We start from the raw sequence: 18,516 nt of genomic DNA, 5'->3' as shown, positions 1-18,516 counted from the left end.
CACGCTGGTGATTGGTTACTGTGAGCAAAAAAGCTAGCACAACATCATGAAAGTTTTGGGCGAAATTGAACGTCATAGTTCATTAATGAAAAATGAATTTTTTTATTGAATCGGTGAATCATAGCTGGGCCCAGCTTTGCGAGCATGTGAACAGCATTTGATTAAATCAGAAACAAAAAGGAAACATTTTTTAGTAAATCAGTAAATGGATGGGTTTCAGACCGAATCGCATACACAACTTTCGGCATGTAAGTCTAGTACTATTATTATTACTCCAACGGTGGATGTTAGATTCAAGCACAATTAAATGTTGCACAATTAATAATTGTTGAACGTGGCCAGCAAAAATTTCACCATGAGTGATGGTGACTCATTTTGGTCAATCACGATACGTTAAATTTCTTTAATGTAGCTAGAAATGTAGGGATTGTTTATAAGCCCCTGGGCCAGGGCTACCTCAAGATACTTGGTCAGCTGAGCAAGCACACGTTTTGGTGCTACAGTGTGTAAGGGGTGCTTACAGAATGAATTCGACCCCAAGGAATCGGACCCGCTTGCTCCATCCTAGTTTCATTCCCGGCCACTCTGGTTAAGACGTCTCTATCAACATACAACTTAAGAAGTCCTTGCTTAAGGCGTTTTTTCCTTTAAGTCTTATTTTCAGAATCCCAGTGTTTTTCCCCTATATCAAAATATTCTTAATTTAAGAATTTTTTCCACTCAATAAGTTTATTTAAGAATGCGTTCTGCACACTCATTGTAATGAGGATTGATCAATTCAATGTTGAAGGTGTGAATGAGGTCTGGCCGCAATTAAGGAAGTGCAACTGGTCTGGTGCCCCAGGCGCTGGACTGGAGCGGGGGTGCGAATTTGACTCTTTAACCTCTCTTTCAACATTATGAGGTGGTGCCAAAATGTGTGCTCGTCCTGGCTAGGCTAACCAAAAGTAGTAGTTGCGGCCCTGATTGATAATGAACCCCAGCATCTTCTACAGTGATCTTTTGATGCAATATATTAAGTAACTTTATGCTACTGTTTGGGGAGGAAACCAGGGCTGAACGAATCTATTGTCTGACAATCTTGGGGGCATGTAAAAATTTAAAATACCCGACTTTAAGTGAATGCAGACTGCTCGAACGGGAGGGGGTGTTGCGAATCACCGAAGCAGCGTGTATAGTGAACGGGAGCGGGCCGCGAAATTCTACCTTCACCCTGCCACCTTTTATGTCAATAATACATTTTTTTCCACTGAAATGGGGAAGGGGGTGGTTGTCTCCATGCTCCTCTTTCTCTGCCTACATATGTATCCTGTGCTGGTACATAAAATATTAATTCGAGGATGTAAATTTTTGGAGATTTCACATGTTTTGTGCCAGAGTACAATAATCAGTGATATATCTGCAGCTGTTTTTCTAATGCATACATATATAGATTTTCAGTATTAACTTGACATCGCTTTAAAGATCTTAAAAAGTATACAGTAGACTCACTGATCCGGCGCATATAAGACTAGGGTTATGATGAAGTACAAAAATTACCGGAAGGTAGTTGAAAAAAATTAAATGTGCTGCAAATTTCTGTGCATAGATACGAACAAGGCATGATTTCCGCATGGGCGGATGGATTTGCCCCCGGGTATTATAATTTTGGAGGCTTGGAAGTTGAAACATATATTCATTGACTAATGAAACATCTTTGACCTAACTTGTAAGAGTCCCATCATTTCTGCTTTCTCCATGGCTCCTCTTCTCAAAGTTGGGCCCTGGAGTGGCTGTTACAGGTTTTTATCTCCTGTCATTAAGGAAGTCAGCCCGCAAACGCCACATTACTGGTCGGGCCAGACTATTGCACGGCTGGTTTATGGAGGCAACTGTATTACTTAATACTGTATAAACAGATATTAATAGTAGTAGTTTATATTGTATGAACACAAATAAAAAATGTATTCAAAAATGTAGTCATCAATCAAATATTAAGGAAAAGAAAATATCTAAAAATGAGAGAGAGAGGCTGACTATAAATCTAACACAAGCTTCTGGAAGAAGTTTTAAGCTTTGCGACAACCGCAGTCCATGTATAAGGCCTCTAAGGCTGTTTTTTCCCTTACTAAAAAACTTGCTTTTGGGTCATTCCATGTCAAATCACCCAGCCATGACACCCATAGTCTCAGATTTCAATGATTTTTTTTTTATTTGTTGCATTTACCATCCTTATTAACCGTGTGAAATATTATTTGCATATCTCTAAAACTTTTTGAGAAAAAAAATGTTTAAATTTATCAAAAACTGATGCAGATGACTTTTCCGAGACTCAATTTTTAAGCGGCATTGTTTGAGAAAATAAATCATAACTTTTTCAATTTTCAATATATTCAAGTGAAATGTTCACTAAAGTGTTCACAAAAACATACAGAATATGAATAAAAATAATTCATACACTTACATTTGAAATTTACATGCAAAAAAATTATGTAAACTTTGTTTTTGTGGAATTTTTCGTTAGAAAAAATACAATTTTTCAAACGTATTTTTAGACCAGAGGCACAGCAGTTAGCAAAACAACTTTTATTTTAAATTTCTCCTATATATATGAAGTAAAATACTGGAGAAAAAAAATAATGGTTTTTTGACCGTTAATATGTTTATTCTGGCTCGCAACACAAAATTCATCAAAATAAGACTGGGTCGTTCAGATTCCAATTATTATTTTTTATTTATTGCTTCTACCATGCTTGTTGACCATGCAAAGTTTCATGTACATATCTCTAAAACTTTTTGAGAAAAAAAATGTTTTCTAACCTCACGAATGACGTCTCTTAGGCTAACCCCATTCAAGCAATATTATTTGTGAAAATATATCATAACTTTGCAGATTTTCAATATATACAAATGAAATTTCCACTAAAATGCTCACAAAAAAATGCAGATTATGAATAGAAAAAATGTAAACCTTAGAGGGAAAAAGTCATTTAAATTTTTTTTATTTTTGACACAATTTTTTAAACACTTTTTTTGGATGCACAGCATGAATTTTCAATTTTATTTAAATTTAATCCTATTAATATATTAAGAAGACTCAGGGCTCGGCACGGGTCACTTTTTCCCCTAAAAGTCACTTTTTTAGAAGCTGGTCACTTTTATTACCTATTTTCGGGCCCAGGTCACTTTTTCCACTTTTTTTAGCAAAAAAACCTCGGTCTCGCGCGCTTTTCGGCTGTCAGTGTTTTTCTTTTCTTCAAGGAGGAACTTTACCGGTTCAAGGTCGCTAATTTTCTCCCTCCCTTCATTGAACTACGATCGTACAAGGAACCCCTATATATATATGAAGGCGTCTTTATCTTCCCGGGAGCATACCTTGTGACGTCAGCATAACTTGATTTCAAGGCGCTTGGAAAGAAAGCTCCTTATAGTTAAGAGTCGTCATTTTATGGAAAAGCCGGTCGGAAAAAAATAGCGTAAAAGGCGTATTTACAACAAAGAATTTTTTCCCCTCCTCTACTACCATTCTTTCTTATTTCCCCACTCGTTCTTTCATTTTCATCTTATTTTAAAATTGATCCTTTATTTTATTTGTTTTAAAAAGTTTTAGTCCTAAGGGCCGAATTCCTTTCTTGGAGCATCGAGCAAGTTACATTTGTTGTTTGTTCTATCGTTACTTTCATTAATTTTTTTAAATATTTGAAATGACGATTTAAAGGCTCATTTACATTGAGTGAGTTTATAAAGAGAGCCCGTGCAGAAACTAACTTACGCGCAGCGGGAGAATACCAAAGCGCGCATATTAAAGATGCGTACTATTAATACGTATTAAGCGTATTATTAGTACGCTTTGGAGAATACTCTTGTAGCTGGCCAACGTTAAAGAAGCTCGCAAGTATTTTGAATTTACTTACAATAAAATAAAATATCATCCGACTGAAAATCGCGATCTATCTAGAAATAAAATTCGTACTATTTTTCTAACTGGATTTAAATCTCAGCAAGAAACCGTAGCCCCAGATATGATCGAAACGAGAACTATTTATGATAAGATCACAGAATCCTGCAATTCAACGTTTATGGAAGGAGGACGTCACTCTCTGCTACCATACGAAGGTTTTTAACAACTGGCTGTTGCGAAGATATATTTTGGAAAGAGAGAAAATTTCAGCTGCCCCTGCTGGGAATCGAACCCACGTCCTTTCACTTTCCGGTTGAATTTTCTCTTTCCAAAATATATCTTCGCAACAGCCAGTTGTTAAAAACCTTCGGATTCAACGTTTAGTTTAACCAAATCAGATGAAAATTGGTCATCAGGCTGATGAAAACTCAGTTAACGTGCATGCGAGCCGTACATAGAGGCGGATTTAACGGTGGGCCGACCGTGCCTTTGGCCCCTATTTTATACTTTTTTCCTAATTTAAGGGGCGTAATATTAATTTTTTTTAAAGCCCGGGCCGTCATCAACTGACCTTTATCCGCTTCTGGTCGTAACTTAATTTAGAGCATCTTCACGATGCTGATTGTTGACTTAATATCGACATATTGCGCTCCATTCTCGGTGTTGTGTAAAAAAATCCCCTTTTCAGACCTCGGAAGTTATTACAACGTTTTTGTGTCGAGTCGCTGTTATGACCGCAATAGGAGAGGGCGGGGTCTGGTTCCACGGGTGTTGAACGAGGAAGGGTGCAGAGTTTACTCTTTTTTCCGTTATTAAAAATGGATACCGGCCCCGGGCGATAGTAAATTTTCGTACGTACTTGCGGCCCGGGTTGCTACATACCGTGATCAAATCCAAAACTGGGGGGGGGGGGGCAATGCCTCGAATGGAATTTTTGATGGAATGGTATATTTAAGAAAAGGAAATAAATTCCTTTGCAAAATTATCGAATTTCACAGTCAAGGGGCAGTAAAATTACATTTCCCCTCCAGAAAAAATATCGTATTACGGCCATGGTAAATCGAGTGCCCCGGGTGGGGGCGAATTCACTGTTTTTGTTCTTTGAAAATTACGGGAGGAGTCCGAGCTAACGTGGCGACTATATTCGCGCTAAAATAGGTAGCCCTGACAGCAGCATCCATAAACTCTATCAACCGCATTTATAAACCTCGTATGTCGTTGATTCGATTTTTGTGTTCATTTTATCCTAATTTTCCGTATTTCCCGATATATTTCTATCGATTTTCGCATATTTGGTTGATTCATGTTATAAATTATATATTTTTTTGTAATTTTATGTTCCCTTTGTCAGCCATCTTGAATTGACCGCCGCAAAAACGGCGATTGGTTGGCGCGGAAAAAAGTCGCCACGTTGGTGCTTACATGGTTCATGGGAAATTTACCGGGGAAGACCGCAGAGTCTTTTTCTGTTAAAAATTACGGGAGGGGGGGGGGCAAAATTATATTGTTTCTGGGTAAAGTAGTAAATGTTGTTTTTGCAGGGGTGTATGTTGTGTGTAAAAAAAAAAAGGAAAATATATATTTACAAATTTTTCTCTCAAAAACCAAACAATTTCAAAACTGATTTGTTTTCTCCCTCACCCAAGGGCAGTATTATTTTGGAACCTCCTCCGCCTGTAAAAGAGTAGACCCACGCACCCTTCCCAGTCCAGCCATAGGTGCAGATAGACTTGAAGGTCTTAGAGGTGCAGCAGATGACAATTGATATACATCATGTATACATCAGTAGGCTCTGCCATTGACGTTGGGGGGGGGGGAGGATGGATTGCCCTCCCTCAACGTATAAGGGGCCGTTCAAGTATTACGTAAGCAAATTTTTAGCAATTTTTGACACCCTCCCTCCCCCCCTTGTCAGCAAAATTTCGTCATCAGCTCTGCCCCTCTGAATCCTAACTCATATTTTCATAAAGGGTAGTTGATGGTGTAAGCATTATCGAAACCCCCCTCCCCCCTTGTCATCAAAAGTCAGCAAGTCATAAACCCCCCCCCCCCTCCATCGATGATGACGTAATACTTGAACGACCCCTAACAATTAAAATAATTTAGTTAATTTAATAATTTAAATAATTTATTTAATTCAGTAGTTTAAGTAATATTTTAATTTAATAATTTAAAATAATATTGTTAAAAATGTAATTTTAGTTTTTTTTTAAATCAATCATTATAGTAAATTTCTTAATTTGTTGGAAGATATTATACAAACCTAATTATGTAAATCAATTTATACTAGTTAAAAAAAGTTTGAGTACATTTTGTATACTGTCATTCATAGCATAACATAATGAAAAATTCACTAGAATGTAGATGGGACAATTCTCTCATCAAATTTTGTGTTATTTCATTTTTTTTTCCTTCTTTGAATGTGAAAATTTTTTCCCGTTTTGAAGTTTTTCCTGCTTAAATTGATTGCAAGATGGGTTGTGGATAGCAATATGGGCCATTCAAGTATTATATAAGCAAATTTTCAGCCATTTTTGACCCCCCCCCCCTTGTCAGCAAAATTTCGTCATCAGCTCTGCCCCTCCCCCCGAATCCTAACTCATATTTTCATAAAGGGTGGTTGATGACGTAAGCATTATTCAGCCTCCCCCCTTGTCATCAAAAGTCAGCAAATCGGAAACCCCCCTCCCCCCCATCTATGATGACGTAATACTTGAATAGCCCCTATGGGGGGGGGAAGGCATTACTACTGTTACTTAGAAAGGATGTAATGTTACTCTCTCACACATAGTTGTTGATAAATTTGATAAGTTATTCAAAACTTTTCTGGTTAGCAGAATGCATTCGAGTTTGATTTATTTCACACTATTATATGTAAAAAAAGCAATTTCGATGAGCTCCATTGAAATACAAAGTTTAGGGAAAACTAAATTCAATTTCAATTCATTCAATTTGGTAATAATCAAAATTCATTGTCCATTTGGTCTCTTTCTAAAATTATTTTGGTCACTATTGGGTCACTTTTTAAACATTTTGGTCACTATTTGGTCACTTTTTTAAATATTTTGGTCACTATTTTCACTAGTTTTGAGGCCATGATCCGTGCTGAGCCCTGAAGACTAGAAAAGTAAACATTATTTTGACAGTTAATACATTTGAGTAACAAAACACAATTGTACTTATATGACTACATTAATTATATTTGTACATTTTGACTTAATATAATGATTCATGCTTGTTAAAAAGAAATTTATGTTTTATTTTTCATGTACGCTTATATATTTATTACAGTATTCACTAAATTAAGTTTCATGAGTAGTTAATGCAATAATTCAAAACAATTAATAAATTTTAAAATTCTAGGATTAAATGAATTCATGAAATAATTAGAAATGTTAATGTAATGTGTCAAATGGGAGTTGGTGAAAAAAAAGGTTTTGGGTGAATAAAATAATTTTTCAAATTAAACCTTCATGCTCAGATTCTTAGAAGTGTTAAAATTCCAAATAATTAATTTCACTTTTAATTGATCTATAAATATTTCTTATGATGCAACAAAGACAAACTTTTGCAATCTGATATATTTTTACATAAAGAATTATTTTGTATTTGATAAATCAAGATAATATTAATCATATATATAGATTAATTTTTGAAGTTTTTTAACATGATTAATTATAAAGTTATTTTACCACAACAGTGTTAAATTTTTTTTAAATTACTTTGATTTTTACAGCATATATTTTAATAAACATATATTTAATGTATATGATAAATATGAAATGGTTATACTTGTGTGAAAAAAAATCTACATTATAATATTTAACACAAACAAGCCTCTATATATTTTTCCCAAGAAATAATTTAAAATTGCTGATAAAAAGCCAGAATATGAGGCATTAAATCACAAAGAATGAAATTATCAGCTACAACCTAATTGTTGTAGCTGAGGCAGATGGAAGAGAGTAGAATTGAAAACCTAATGTATATAATGCCTAGTGGTGATATATAAGATGTGATGTTTCTTGTTGTGATGATGATTGTAAAAAATAATAATAGCTTCTGTGAAGATATGAACTATGGCACACTGGTCTTTGTCCTTCAGAGGGCAGCTGGTGTCTTATTTAATTATAAGACTTTATCATCCCAGCAGGTGATGATAAAGTCACTGCTGCTGCTTCATTGTGAAAACTAAAACAAAAGTGTTGGAACTAAACTGCCCCCCCCCCCCCATCCAATGATGCAAGTCTCAATTATGATCTTGCTGAAGACAGAGAATGTGCTCCATAAAGTAGCCTACTCCAGGGTTGGCAAATTTTTCTTATGATAACACAATTTCCATTTGAGCTAAATATTTTATATCATTTTGGAAATAAAGGAAAATGTCAGAAAAGACACTTGAAATTTATAGTGTTGGAAAAAAAACTGGATCTGACTGTCATAAAAAGTGTTATGCAAAAATGTAAAATCTGTTACCCATTACATCATTGGACCCATCGTACATCAATATTGAGGAGTGGAGCAAGTTCTGAACATTTATCTACTGTGTGTTTAAGCATCATAGAGCTTTTTTTCTCAAAGTATGAAATATATCTGGAAGCTTGCTTTAATCCTTTAAAATGTCATAAGAAAAAAAATAACAAAAGGTTTAAGGATAGTAAACTTGTATTTTTCATGTATAAATGAAATAAACGGTTGTACAAAATCAATTCCAGGGCAAAAAATATGCCATGCCTGTAGAGACAGTGAATATAAACAACAATAAATTAAATGAAGAAACTGAATACTGTGAAGAGATGAACAGAGATAGTAATGTAGAGAAGTAACTTGGAAAAATGTCAATTATTAAACAAGAAGCACTTAAAGAAATAAATTCATCTCTACAGAACATAGAAGAGTCACCAATTAAACTTCATACGGTAGCTCCACAGTGCAAGTCAAACAATGCCAAAAGAAAAGTTGAATCTGCCTGTAACACTTTAAAATCAAAGGTTTGTAAAGTTTTTGAAGAAGAATTACCAGAAAATGAATCTGAAAGCACACTTAATGAAGATATTAAACAGAAAGCAAATGATATGATTATTTTTATAAAGTTAATTAGAAATAAGACTCAATATAACCATCACAACAAGAGAAAAACTGCAAATTTTAACTCTGGCCCCTGCTTCATAAAACAAGGAAAAAAAATCTGTGAAGAGTTCAATGTCACTGAATATGAAAGCAGGAGAGCTCTTGTAAATGAAAAAGCAAAGGTGAGCCATTATGTTTTTATTGTAAAAAGAATCAAAAATTAAATTTCAACGATTTTTTTGCAATCTAATTTTTTAATGCAAAGGTTTAAATTTTTTTTCCTAGTCATAATCTACATTTTTTTGTGAGCATTTTAGTGGAAATAATTTCATTTGAATATATTGAAAATCTACAAAGTTATGATATATTTTCACAAATAATATTGCTTGAATGGGGTTAGCCTAAGAGACGTCATTCGTGAGGTTAGAAAACATTTTTTTTCTCAAAATATTTTTGAGATATGTACATGAAACTTTGCATGATCAACAAGCATGGTAGAAGCAATAAATAAAAAATAATAATTGGAATCTGGGATGATGGGTTGCATTTCAGTATCTAGTTGAATGATTTGAAATCGGAACGATCCAGTCTTATTTCGATGAATTTTGTGTTGCGAGCCAGAATAAACATATTAACGGTCAAAAAACTATTATTTTTTTTCTCCAGTATTTTACTTCATATATTTAGGAGAAATTTAAAATAAAAGTTGTTTTGGTAACTGCTGTGCCTCTGGTCTAAAAATACGTTTGAAAAATTGTATTTTTTCTAACGAAAAATCCCACAAAAACAAAGTTTACATAATTTTTTTTACATGTAAATTTCAAATGTAAGTGTATGAATTATTTTTATTCATATTCTGTATGTTTTTGTGAACACTTTAGTGAAAATTTCACTTGAATATATTGAAAATTGAAAAAGTTATGATTTATTTTCTCAAACAGTGCCGCTTAAAAATTGAGCCTCGGAAATGTCATCTGCATGAGTTTTTGATAAATTTCAACATTTTTTTTCTCAAAAAGTTTTAGAGATATGCACATAATATTTCATGCGGTTAATAAGGATGGTAAATGCAACAAATAAAAAAAAAATCATTGAAATCGGAGACTATGGGTGTCATTTTGGCATTTTGCCGGGTGATTTGAAATGGAATGACCCTTTTATCAATTGTATAGTGTATGCTTAATTGTGTCTATATTTGATTGTATGTACACGACCATCAAGTACATATGGGGAAAAGAGATGAAGGCGTTACACGTTTTCTGCCATATATATTGGGCTGTCTAAAGTTGCTCATCCCCTTAGTAAAAATGATGCCATTTTGACACCAGACCATGTAGACAGGATAAGAGAATTATCTACTGATTTGTGTGTGATCTAGAATCACAGGTGTTTCTTAAGAGCATCATAGGCCCCCGGGCCAAGTGGCTTTTCTGAGGCCCTATCTATCAAGTTCTAGAAAATGTAAACTGGATCTCATTTTTGCGAGGCTCTCTCCTGAGGCCCTGGCCGTGCCCGAGTAGGCCCATGCATTAAGACGTCACTGTCTAGAATGTCTATCTGGACGGACATGTCTGTTGGTGGATCCAACATTTAACACACAGTTGTAATTTACTATCTGATAATAATCATTTAAAAGCGCATAAAAACTTGAAGTTCCAGGCTTTGGAGCTCTTTTACTTGTGGACCCACCTTCCATTTCCTAGAGCAAACCCTGTTGTGTGTTTGACCTCAGGTGTTTTATCTCAAGAGCACCAAATTCCCCCCCCCCCGACTCATACATAAGCTAACTCTGACTCACCCACATGAAGGAGGAGGGAGAGGTGGGTCCCTCTTCTGAGCACGTATTGACCCTTAGTAAAATCAACATAGAATGACAGCAGAACTTGTTTTTTGTCCGTTTTTAAAGACTTCGTTAGTCATTTGTAAGAAGATAGATGCCAATGTTGTCAGAATTTTGATTCTGAATGAATCCCCCCACCCCCTCTGGCTACGCCATTGCTTGTCAACTGTTGGAGAGGATAAAGATAAATTCATTATTACTCATCAGTGAATGTTTCAGCTAGTGTAGCTGTAGGAAAGTGGACCTAGTTTCACGTATGTACTAGAGCCAACGAGAATAATTTATAATCACATTCATTTACATGGAGAGCCAGAGCATTCAAAATGCTCTCTCGTCGAACACTCAAGAACCTACATTCCCAGCTCATTGGCCTTTCAACCCGATCCAATTATTATACATCACACATCTCACTTCCGACACATACTCTGCTTAGAGGGGCTGTAGTTTTTTTATCATCTAATTGTGGTACTTTTATTAAATTTGATAAAATTCTTTCTTTGCATTTTTACAGAATGTTTTGGTCATGGAAAAAAACATCTACAAAATTGCTGCCATGTTTGGGTAAATAAAAATATATTTCAAAATCGTTCTTCCTTTTTTTTCCCTTATAAAAGTAATGTAATAATTCTCTCTGAATATTAATATTCATCTGGAAAATAATCCACCCTTCTTTGAATGTATGAAATTTTATGTAAAGGTAAAATTTAGGCTCACAACGCATTGTGTAATGTTGTTCATGTTTTTATTATTATTAACCATAATTTTTTTCTTTCTTATAATTGCAGAGGAATACCTGCTGGAGAGGAAAATGGCAAAAGAGGATATATGTTAACTTTCGTTATTGCTTACATACGTGTAAGATAACTAATAATTTCCTTAACCTTTTCCTCATATAAATTTCACTAATGCACATTATAAATACCAAACCCTCTGTAAAATGCCACTTTTTTTTCATTTTTTTTTCAAGAAGACCCTTATTAATTTTGTGCAGGTGTACAAAGTTGGTGGGGTAGCCTTCCCCCTTACTCTGAGAACAATAAACTGAGGAAGAGATAAATATTCTTATCTTTTTGTAATATAGTAACAGGGTGGTAATTTAATAGGTTTAGTGGTAAGTAGAGTTTAATTTGTTCCAAAAAGTTACTTGTTTTTTGCAGTGAATTTGCGAATTTTTCCATTTCAAGTAAATGGAGATTTCTTATTTATTGCCACCGATGTAAGAAAATCATTGAAATTTTTATTACTTGTAAAAGTATATTTTGCATACAAGACAGCACATTACAGAAATTGTGGTAGGGTTGGGCTAGTTGAAATATTCTAAATAAACGTGCAAAATATGCTTGTTTATGTTGTAGGCTAATTGGGAAATATGGCTTATATAAGAGTTTCGGTGAAACCAGGATATTTCATGATGTGTTGTAGCTTAATTGATAAAACTGGCTTGTTACAATAAGCCTCTGGATGAAACTCAGTTATTTGAGCAAACAATTGCTAGTTTTTTCTAATTAGTTAGCCAATCATCTAGCAATGATGACATGCCAATTTTTTGTGTAATTGTTTCAATTATCATAACTTTTTCCTGGCATATTTCACAAAACTTAATTAATTTGGTAAATTGCACTTTATAGTTGATTTATAAACTTTATACTTACAGTATAAAGTAAAAAAATTTATACTATTTATAAACTTTATCATTTTTGTTGGAAAACGTTGTGGAATTTTCTATATTAATGCAATAAACTAAAACAAATACTGTATAATTATTAAATTAGCCACAATATTCATTTTCTGATTATTCAATCTCTATACGCTGAAGTGACAAAAGTCATGGGATTCCTCTTAATATTGCTGCCCTTTTTGCTGGATAAAAGGAGGTCTGACACAATATTAAGAGATATCCCATGACTTCAGTGCTGAAGGGCCGAAAGTCATGGGATACCTCTTTTCAATTAAATCTAGTGTCTGATACAGGCCATTCAAGTATCGTCAGCATCGAAGGGGGAGGGGGTTCCGATTTGCTCACTTTTGATGACTGGGGGGGTGTGTGTTTGGATAACGCTTACGTCATCAACCACCCCTTTATGAAAATATGAAATATTTTTAATAGCATCGTACTTGGTACGCCAAAAACGAAAAAACCTTTTGTTAGTTTGTGGGCACTTGAAGTAACATTCCCCCCTCCCTATTGACAAGTGCCTTACAGAGCCACTTTAGTGATCTCAAAATGTTTCGCGGATCCAAGTGATCTGGAAATGTGTCCGGGCAGCTTAAGTGCTATGGAACTGTGCCAGTGCTCTGGAACTGTGATCTGTAATTATATGCCGTGGATCACTTAAATACTCTGAGAATGTGCCGCAGTGACTTGACTGAAGTAGAACCACAATGGGGGCCACTTAAGTGCTCTAAAATTACATCACATGTCACTCAAAGGATCTCTAAATAAATGTGTCACGGATCGCTTAAGTGTTCTGGAACTGTTTTCCAGGTCATTTAAGTAATCTGTAAATGTGCCGCTTAGTTCATTTTTACAAAATCAGGTTTGAGGAGGGTAAGCTGCATCTGATAACCACAGGGCCATATTTGGTCCGCGTGCCAAGGGCATTTATGTGATTTATATGGCTTAGCAGGTGGGTCGCAATGAATTTATTAAAGATAAATTTTGAGCTCATAGCCTTCAAATAACATTAAAATTAACAAAAATTGATTATAATTACATAGTATTTTCTCCTGAAATTTGAATTAAAAATAAATATTTTTTGCATTAAAAAAATAAATTTTTGATCGGGCAAAGTTTGCCAGCCCTCAATGTTGATACTGCATCTCTCTCTCTCTCTCTCTCCCCCCCCCCCCCCCCAGCTGCTAAATGACGACAAACTGGATCAAACAGAAAATCAGGTCGAAATCGGGCAGATATTGCTAAGCCTCAGTGGCTTCACCTCGGATTATCGAGACTACTACACAGTATAGCAAAAAGGGCTGACATAACTACAGGGCTCGGCACGGGTCACTTTTTTCCCTAAAAGTCACTTTTTTAGAAACTGGTCACTTTATTACGTATTTTCAGGCCCAGGTCACTTTTTTAATAAAAAAACCTCGGTCTCGCGCGCTTTTCTATTGTCGGTGTTTTCCTTTTCTTCAAGGAGGAAAACTTTACTGGTTCAATATCGCTTCCCTCCCTTCATTGAACTACGATCAAAGGCGTCTTATCTTCCCGGGAGCATACCATGTGATGTCCGCATAACTTGATTTCAAGGCGCTTGGAAAGATAGTTCCTTGGTTAAAGAATCGTCATTTTATGGAAAAGCCGGTCGGAAAAAAAAACTAGCATAAAGGGCGTATACTTACAACAAAGAATTTTCCCCCCTACTACCATTCATTGTTATTTCCCCACATTTTCACTCGTTCTTTCATTTTCATCTTATTTTAAAATTGATCCTTTATTTTATTTGTTTTAAAAAGTTTTAGTCCTAAGGGTCGAATTCCTTTCTTGGAGCATCGAGCAAGTTACATTTGTTGTTTGTTCTATCGTTACTTTTGTTAATTTTTTTTAATGTTATTTGAAATGACGATTTAAGAGAGCCCGTGCAGAAGCTAACTTATGCGCAGCGAGAGAATGGCGAAGCGCATATTAAAGATGCGTATTATTAATACGTATTAATGCGCTTTGGAGAATACTCTTGTAGCTGGCCAAGGTTAAAGAAGCTCGCAGGTATTTTGAATTTACTTACAATAAAAAAAATTACGGATTGAAAATCGCGATCTCTATTTACAAATAAAATTCGTACAATTTTTCTGACTGGATTTAAATCTCAGCAAGAAACCGCTGCCCCAAATTTGATCGAGAGGAGAACTATTTATGAAAAGATCACAGAATCCAGCAATTCAACATTTAGTTTAACACAAGGGTTTCCAAATCAGATGAAAATTGGTCATCAGGCTGATAAAAACTCAGTTCGAGCGCATTCGAGCCATAAATAGAGGCGGATTTAACGGTGGGCACACCGAGCGCGCGTGTTTGGTCCCTACTTTACATTTTTTTCCTAATTTAAAGGGCCTAATATTATTATTTTTTTAATGCCCGGGCCGTCAACTGACCCCAATCTTCACGATACTGATTGTTGACTTAATATTGACATCTTGCGCTCCATTCTTGGTGTTGTGTAAAAAAATCCTATTTTTAGACCTCGGAAGTTATTAAAACATTTTTGTTTGAGCCGCTATTACGACTGCAATAGGAGAGGGCGGGGGTCTGGTTCCACAGGTATTGAACGAGGAAAGGTGCCGAGTTTACTCTTTTTCTGTTAAAAAGAGTGGATACCGGCCCCGGGCGATAGTAAATTTTCGTTCGTACTTGCGACCCGGGTTGCTACATACCGTGATCAGATCTAAAACTGGGAGTGAGGGGCAATGCCTCGGACGACGTTTTTGATGGAATGGTATATTTAAGAAAAGGCAATAAAAATTCCTTTGCAAAATTATTGAATTTCACAGTCAAGGGGCAGTAAAATTATGTTTCCCCTTCAGAAAAACCAATTGTATTATGGCCATGGTAAATCGGGTGCCCCGGGTGGGGGCGAATTCTTTGTTTTTGTTCGTTGAAAATTACGGGAGGAGGCAGCGCTAACGTGGTGACTTTTTTCGCGCTAAAATAGGTAACCCTGACAGCACAACATCCATAAACTCTATCAACCGCATTTATAAACCCTGTATGTCATTGATTCGATTTTTGTGTTCATTTTATCCTAATTTTCTGTATTTCCAGATATATTTCTATCGATTTTCACATATTGCCGCATATTAGGTTGATTCATATAAATTACATATTTTTGTAATTTTTTATGTGCCCTTTGCATAGCTGCCAAGTCTCCCGAATTTTAGCTTCATCGCTCGACCTCCCGAAAAGTTCTTAAATCTCCCGAATTTTTACGAAAATCACAAAAATCCCTAATTGTCCCTAAAAATTCCCTACTTCATTTAAAAAAAATCCCCGCTTATGAAAACAATCCCTAAGGAATTTCTTGTGGGGCATGAAGCCTCTTTTTTTTGCCTTTCGAAATGACGTCACACGTCGTAAATGGGGAAATTCCCTTTTTAAGGAAGTTTTACAAACCCTCTGATGGTAAGAAGAAAGTTGTTTGTCTTATCGTGCAAGGAAATGGCTTAGCAGCCAACAGTCCTGGATAATAATTGAAGATTCTAGTGACGCGCATATGGTCAAAATTTCTTTTGTTGAAGTTACGTACATGCGATATAACAAAGCATAAATAATGATAAGCAAAAACATATTTAATCAATTTTAAAGATACTTATTCCGATGAATTTCCTTTCATCAAACGTTCCAGAAGAGGGCCGACTTTTCATTTTTATACAAGTTATGTTATGGACATAAACATCGGTCATGGAAAGACTGCCATCATCACTCGTGAAATGAAAAAAAAAACCACCAAGCAAGTGTCACAAAAAGTCAGTGTTCTTCAAAAATTGACGGTGTTTTCCTTCATCTTCCGATGATTTTGGGGTCATTCGCGCAGAATGTTTGTTCACAGCGTTTCTGATTGAACACAATATTTATTTTTACATCATTGAAGTTTTGGCCTCCAATTTCACTTGTTTTTTGCGTAGGAATTTTATTCCCAAGGGTTTAACTACCATGTGTGTAAAATCCCTATTTTAATTTGACTTCAGTTTTTGAGTAGGGATTTTATTCCCTACGCTTTAACTTTTTTATGTTTGGGAAATCCCTATTGTATTTATTAGGGAGTGGTTTTAGCATAAAATACGGGTTTGCGCGAAAATCTCCCGAATTTTCATTTTCAAAAGTTGGCAGCTATGCCTTTGTCGTCAGCTGTGGTGGTCGAGTGGTCATAGTGATGGACTCGCATCGCGAGGATCCAGGTTCGAACCCCACTGGCGCCACAGTGGTGGTCGGCTGAAGTTGGTTTTCTGTGGTTTCCAATTTCAATGCTTCTGGCCTGAAATTGGGAACCGATGCTGGCCGATATCCCCGTTAAAAAGTCTCGCCACAGAGAGCCTACAATATTACAAATATTCAATCATTACACTACACTCCCATTTTGAATTATAGATGACAGCACTGAAATATCAGACACAACACTAGCTACACACTCAAACTGTTAAGTGCACTCACTTTGTTCCAGATTCTGCCATGAAAGCTGGGCTGGAAGAGATCTCAGCAACGGGATAAGTCCAGTGGCAAAGTCCCTGGCGTTTATTCATTGTGCCCTTTGTCAGCCATCTTGAATTGACTACCGCAAAACGGTGATTCATTGGCGTAAAAAAAAAGTCACGACATTGGTGCTTACAATGTTCATGGGAAATTTACCGGGGAAGGCTGTGGAGAGTCTTTTTTTCTGTTAAAAATTACGGGGGGGAGGGCCAAAATTATACTTTTTCCAGGGATGGGAACACTGCGCCAAAATTAACATCTTGCACCATCCTGCTCCAATAGTGTATTTTCGTATTTTTCTGCGCCAAATTTTGCTTCCATATGCCTGGAATTTCAGAAAGGGCCCAAAAAAATTTTTGTACCTGATTACTGCTAAACTTTCCATCGCGATAATATCTGTGATCGTGCAACTGAAGATGGTTTGCAATGGTCTTTCAGTTTTAAAGCGCAAATGCGAGTCAGTTGCCGTTTAAAAAAAAAGTCTCCTCTGGAAGCAGCAAAAATTACTGTAGTTGATCGTCACTGTGTCAAATCCCGATGTTTCGTGAAAAAATTTTTCATTCCGGAAGTAAAAAGTGAGTTTCCGCCGAATTAGGAATGCTAATTTAGAAACTTTGCAGAATAACGAGTGTCAGATCACCAACATCGCCAAATAACAGGTGTCAGATCGCCAAACGTCGTGTTGATTCTTCGGAAATTCTCTCCCATTTGCAACAATTTCTTTCCAAGTATGAAAAAATTGAAAACTTATAGAAAATTTTTAGCCCATTTGAAGTGCTGCAGTTCCAGACAGACAATAGTGCCCTCAGTAAGCAAAAATCATCTTAAGTAGACTGGTGTGAAAATTTTTATGACAGCCTCTCTTTCAAACAAGCTGTCAAAAGCCTGAAATACCAAAAACAAAAAAACAAGCTGATGAAAAGATGTTTGATAGCAAAAAGACAGTGCAGTTGTTTTATTTTGAAAAGGGGTGAGGGTTAACAAAAATATTCTTGTTAATTTTCCCTGCTCCAATTTATAAATATCTGCTCCGGATCCTGAATTTGCTGCTCCAAAACTGCTCCGGATCCTGAATTTGCTGCTCCAAAACTGCTCAGAATCCTGAATTTTGCTGATTCAATTTAATAATTTGAATACTTTATTCAATTTAATAATTTGAATACTTTATTCAATTTAATAATTTGAATACTTTATTCAATTTAATAATTTGAATACTTTATTCAATTTAATAATTTGAATACTTTATTCAATTTAATAATTTGAATACTTTATTCAATTTAATAATTTAAATTATTTATTTATAATTCAGTAATTTAAATTATTTATTTATAATTCAGTAATTTAAATTATTTATTTATAATTCAGTAATTTAAGTGATTTTTTAATTTATAAATTTAAAATATTGTAAAAAATTTAATTTTATAGTTTTTAATCATTATAGTAAATTTCTTACTTTTTTTAAATACTTTATTCAATTTAATAATTTAATTCAGTAATTTAAGTAATATTTTAATTTAATTAAAAATAACATTGTTAAAA

At 35.1% G+C, this 18,516-nt stretch overlaps 1 protein-coding gene across 1 annotated transcript in view; it reads left to right on the top strand.

Moving 5' to 3' along the window:
- Agps (alkyldihydroxyacetonephosphate synthase) overlaps positions 1–18,516 on the top strand; it is a 426,147-nt gene that overhangs the window by 318,722 nt on the left and 88,909 nt on the right. The window contains exons 14-15 of the mRNA XM_089248613.1: positions 11,302–11,351; positions 11,576–11,645. Of these exons, the coding sequence (XP_089104739.1) occupies positions 11,302–11,351; positions 11,576–11,645 (120 nt within the window). The remainder of the gene's footprint in view (positions 1–11,301; positions 11,352–11,575; positions 11,646–18,516) is intronic.

Source organism: Pholcus phalangioides, unplaced genomic scaffold (assembly GCF_987345545.1).
Source record: "Pholcus phalangioides strain wild (caught in Gottingen) unplaced genomic scaffold, Ppha-v1.0 ptg000020l_1, whole genome shotgun sequence".
Classification (NCBI taxonomy): Eukaryota; Metazoa; Arthropoda; class Arachnida; order Araneae; family Pholcidae; genus Pholcus; species Pholcus phalangioides.
The sequence above is the reverse complement of the archived record's forward strand: the minus strand, read 5'-3'. Positions and strand labels throughout refer to the sequence as shown.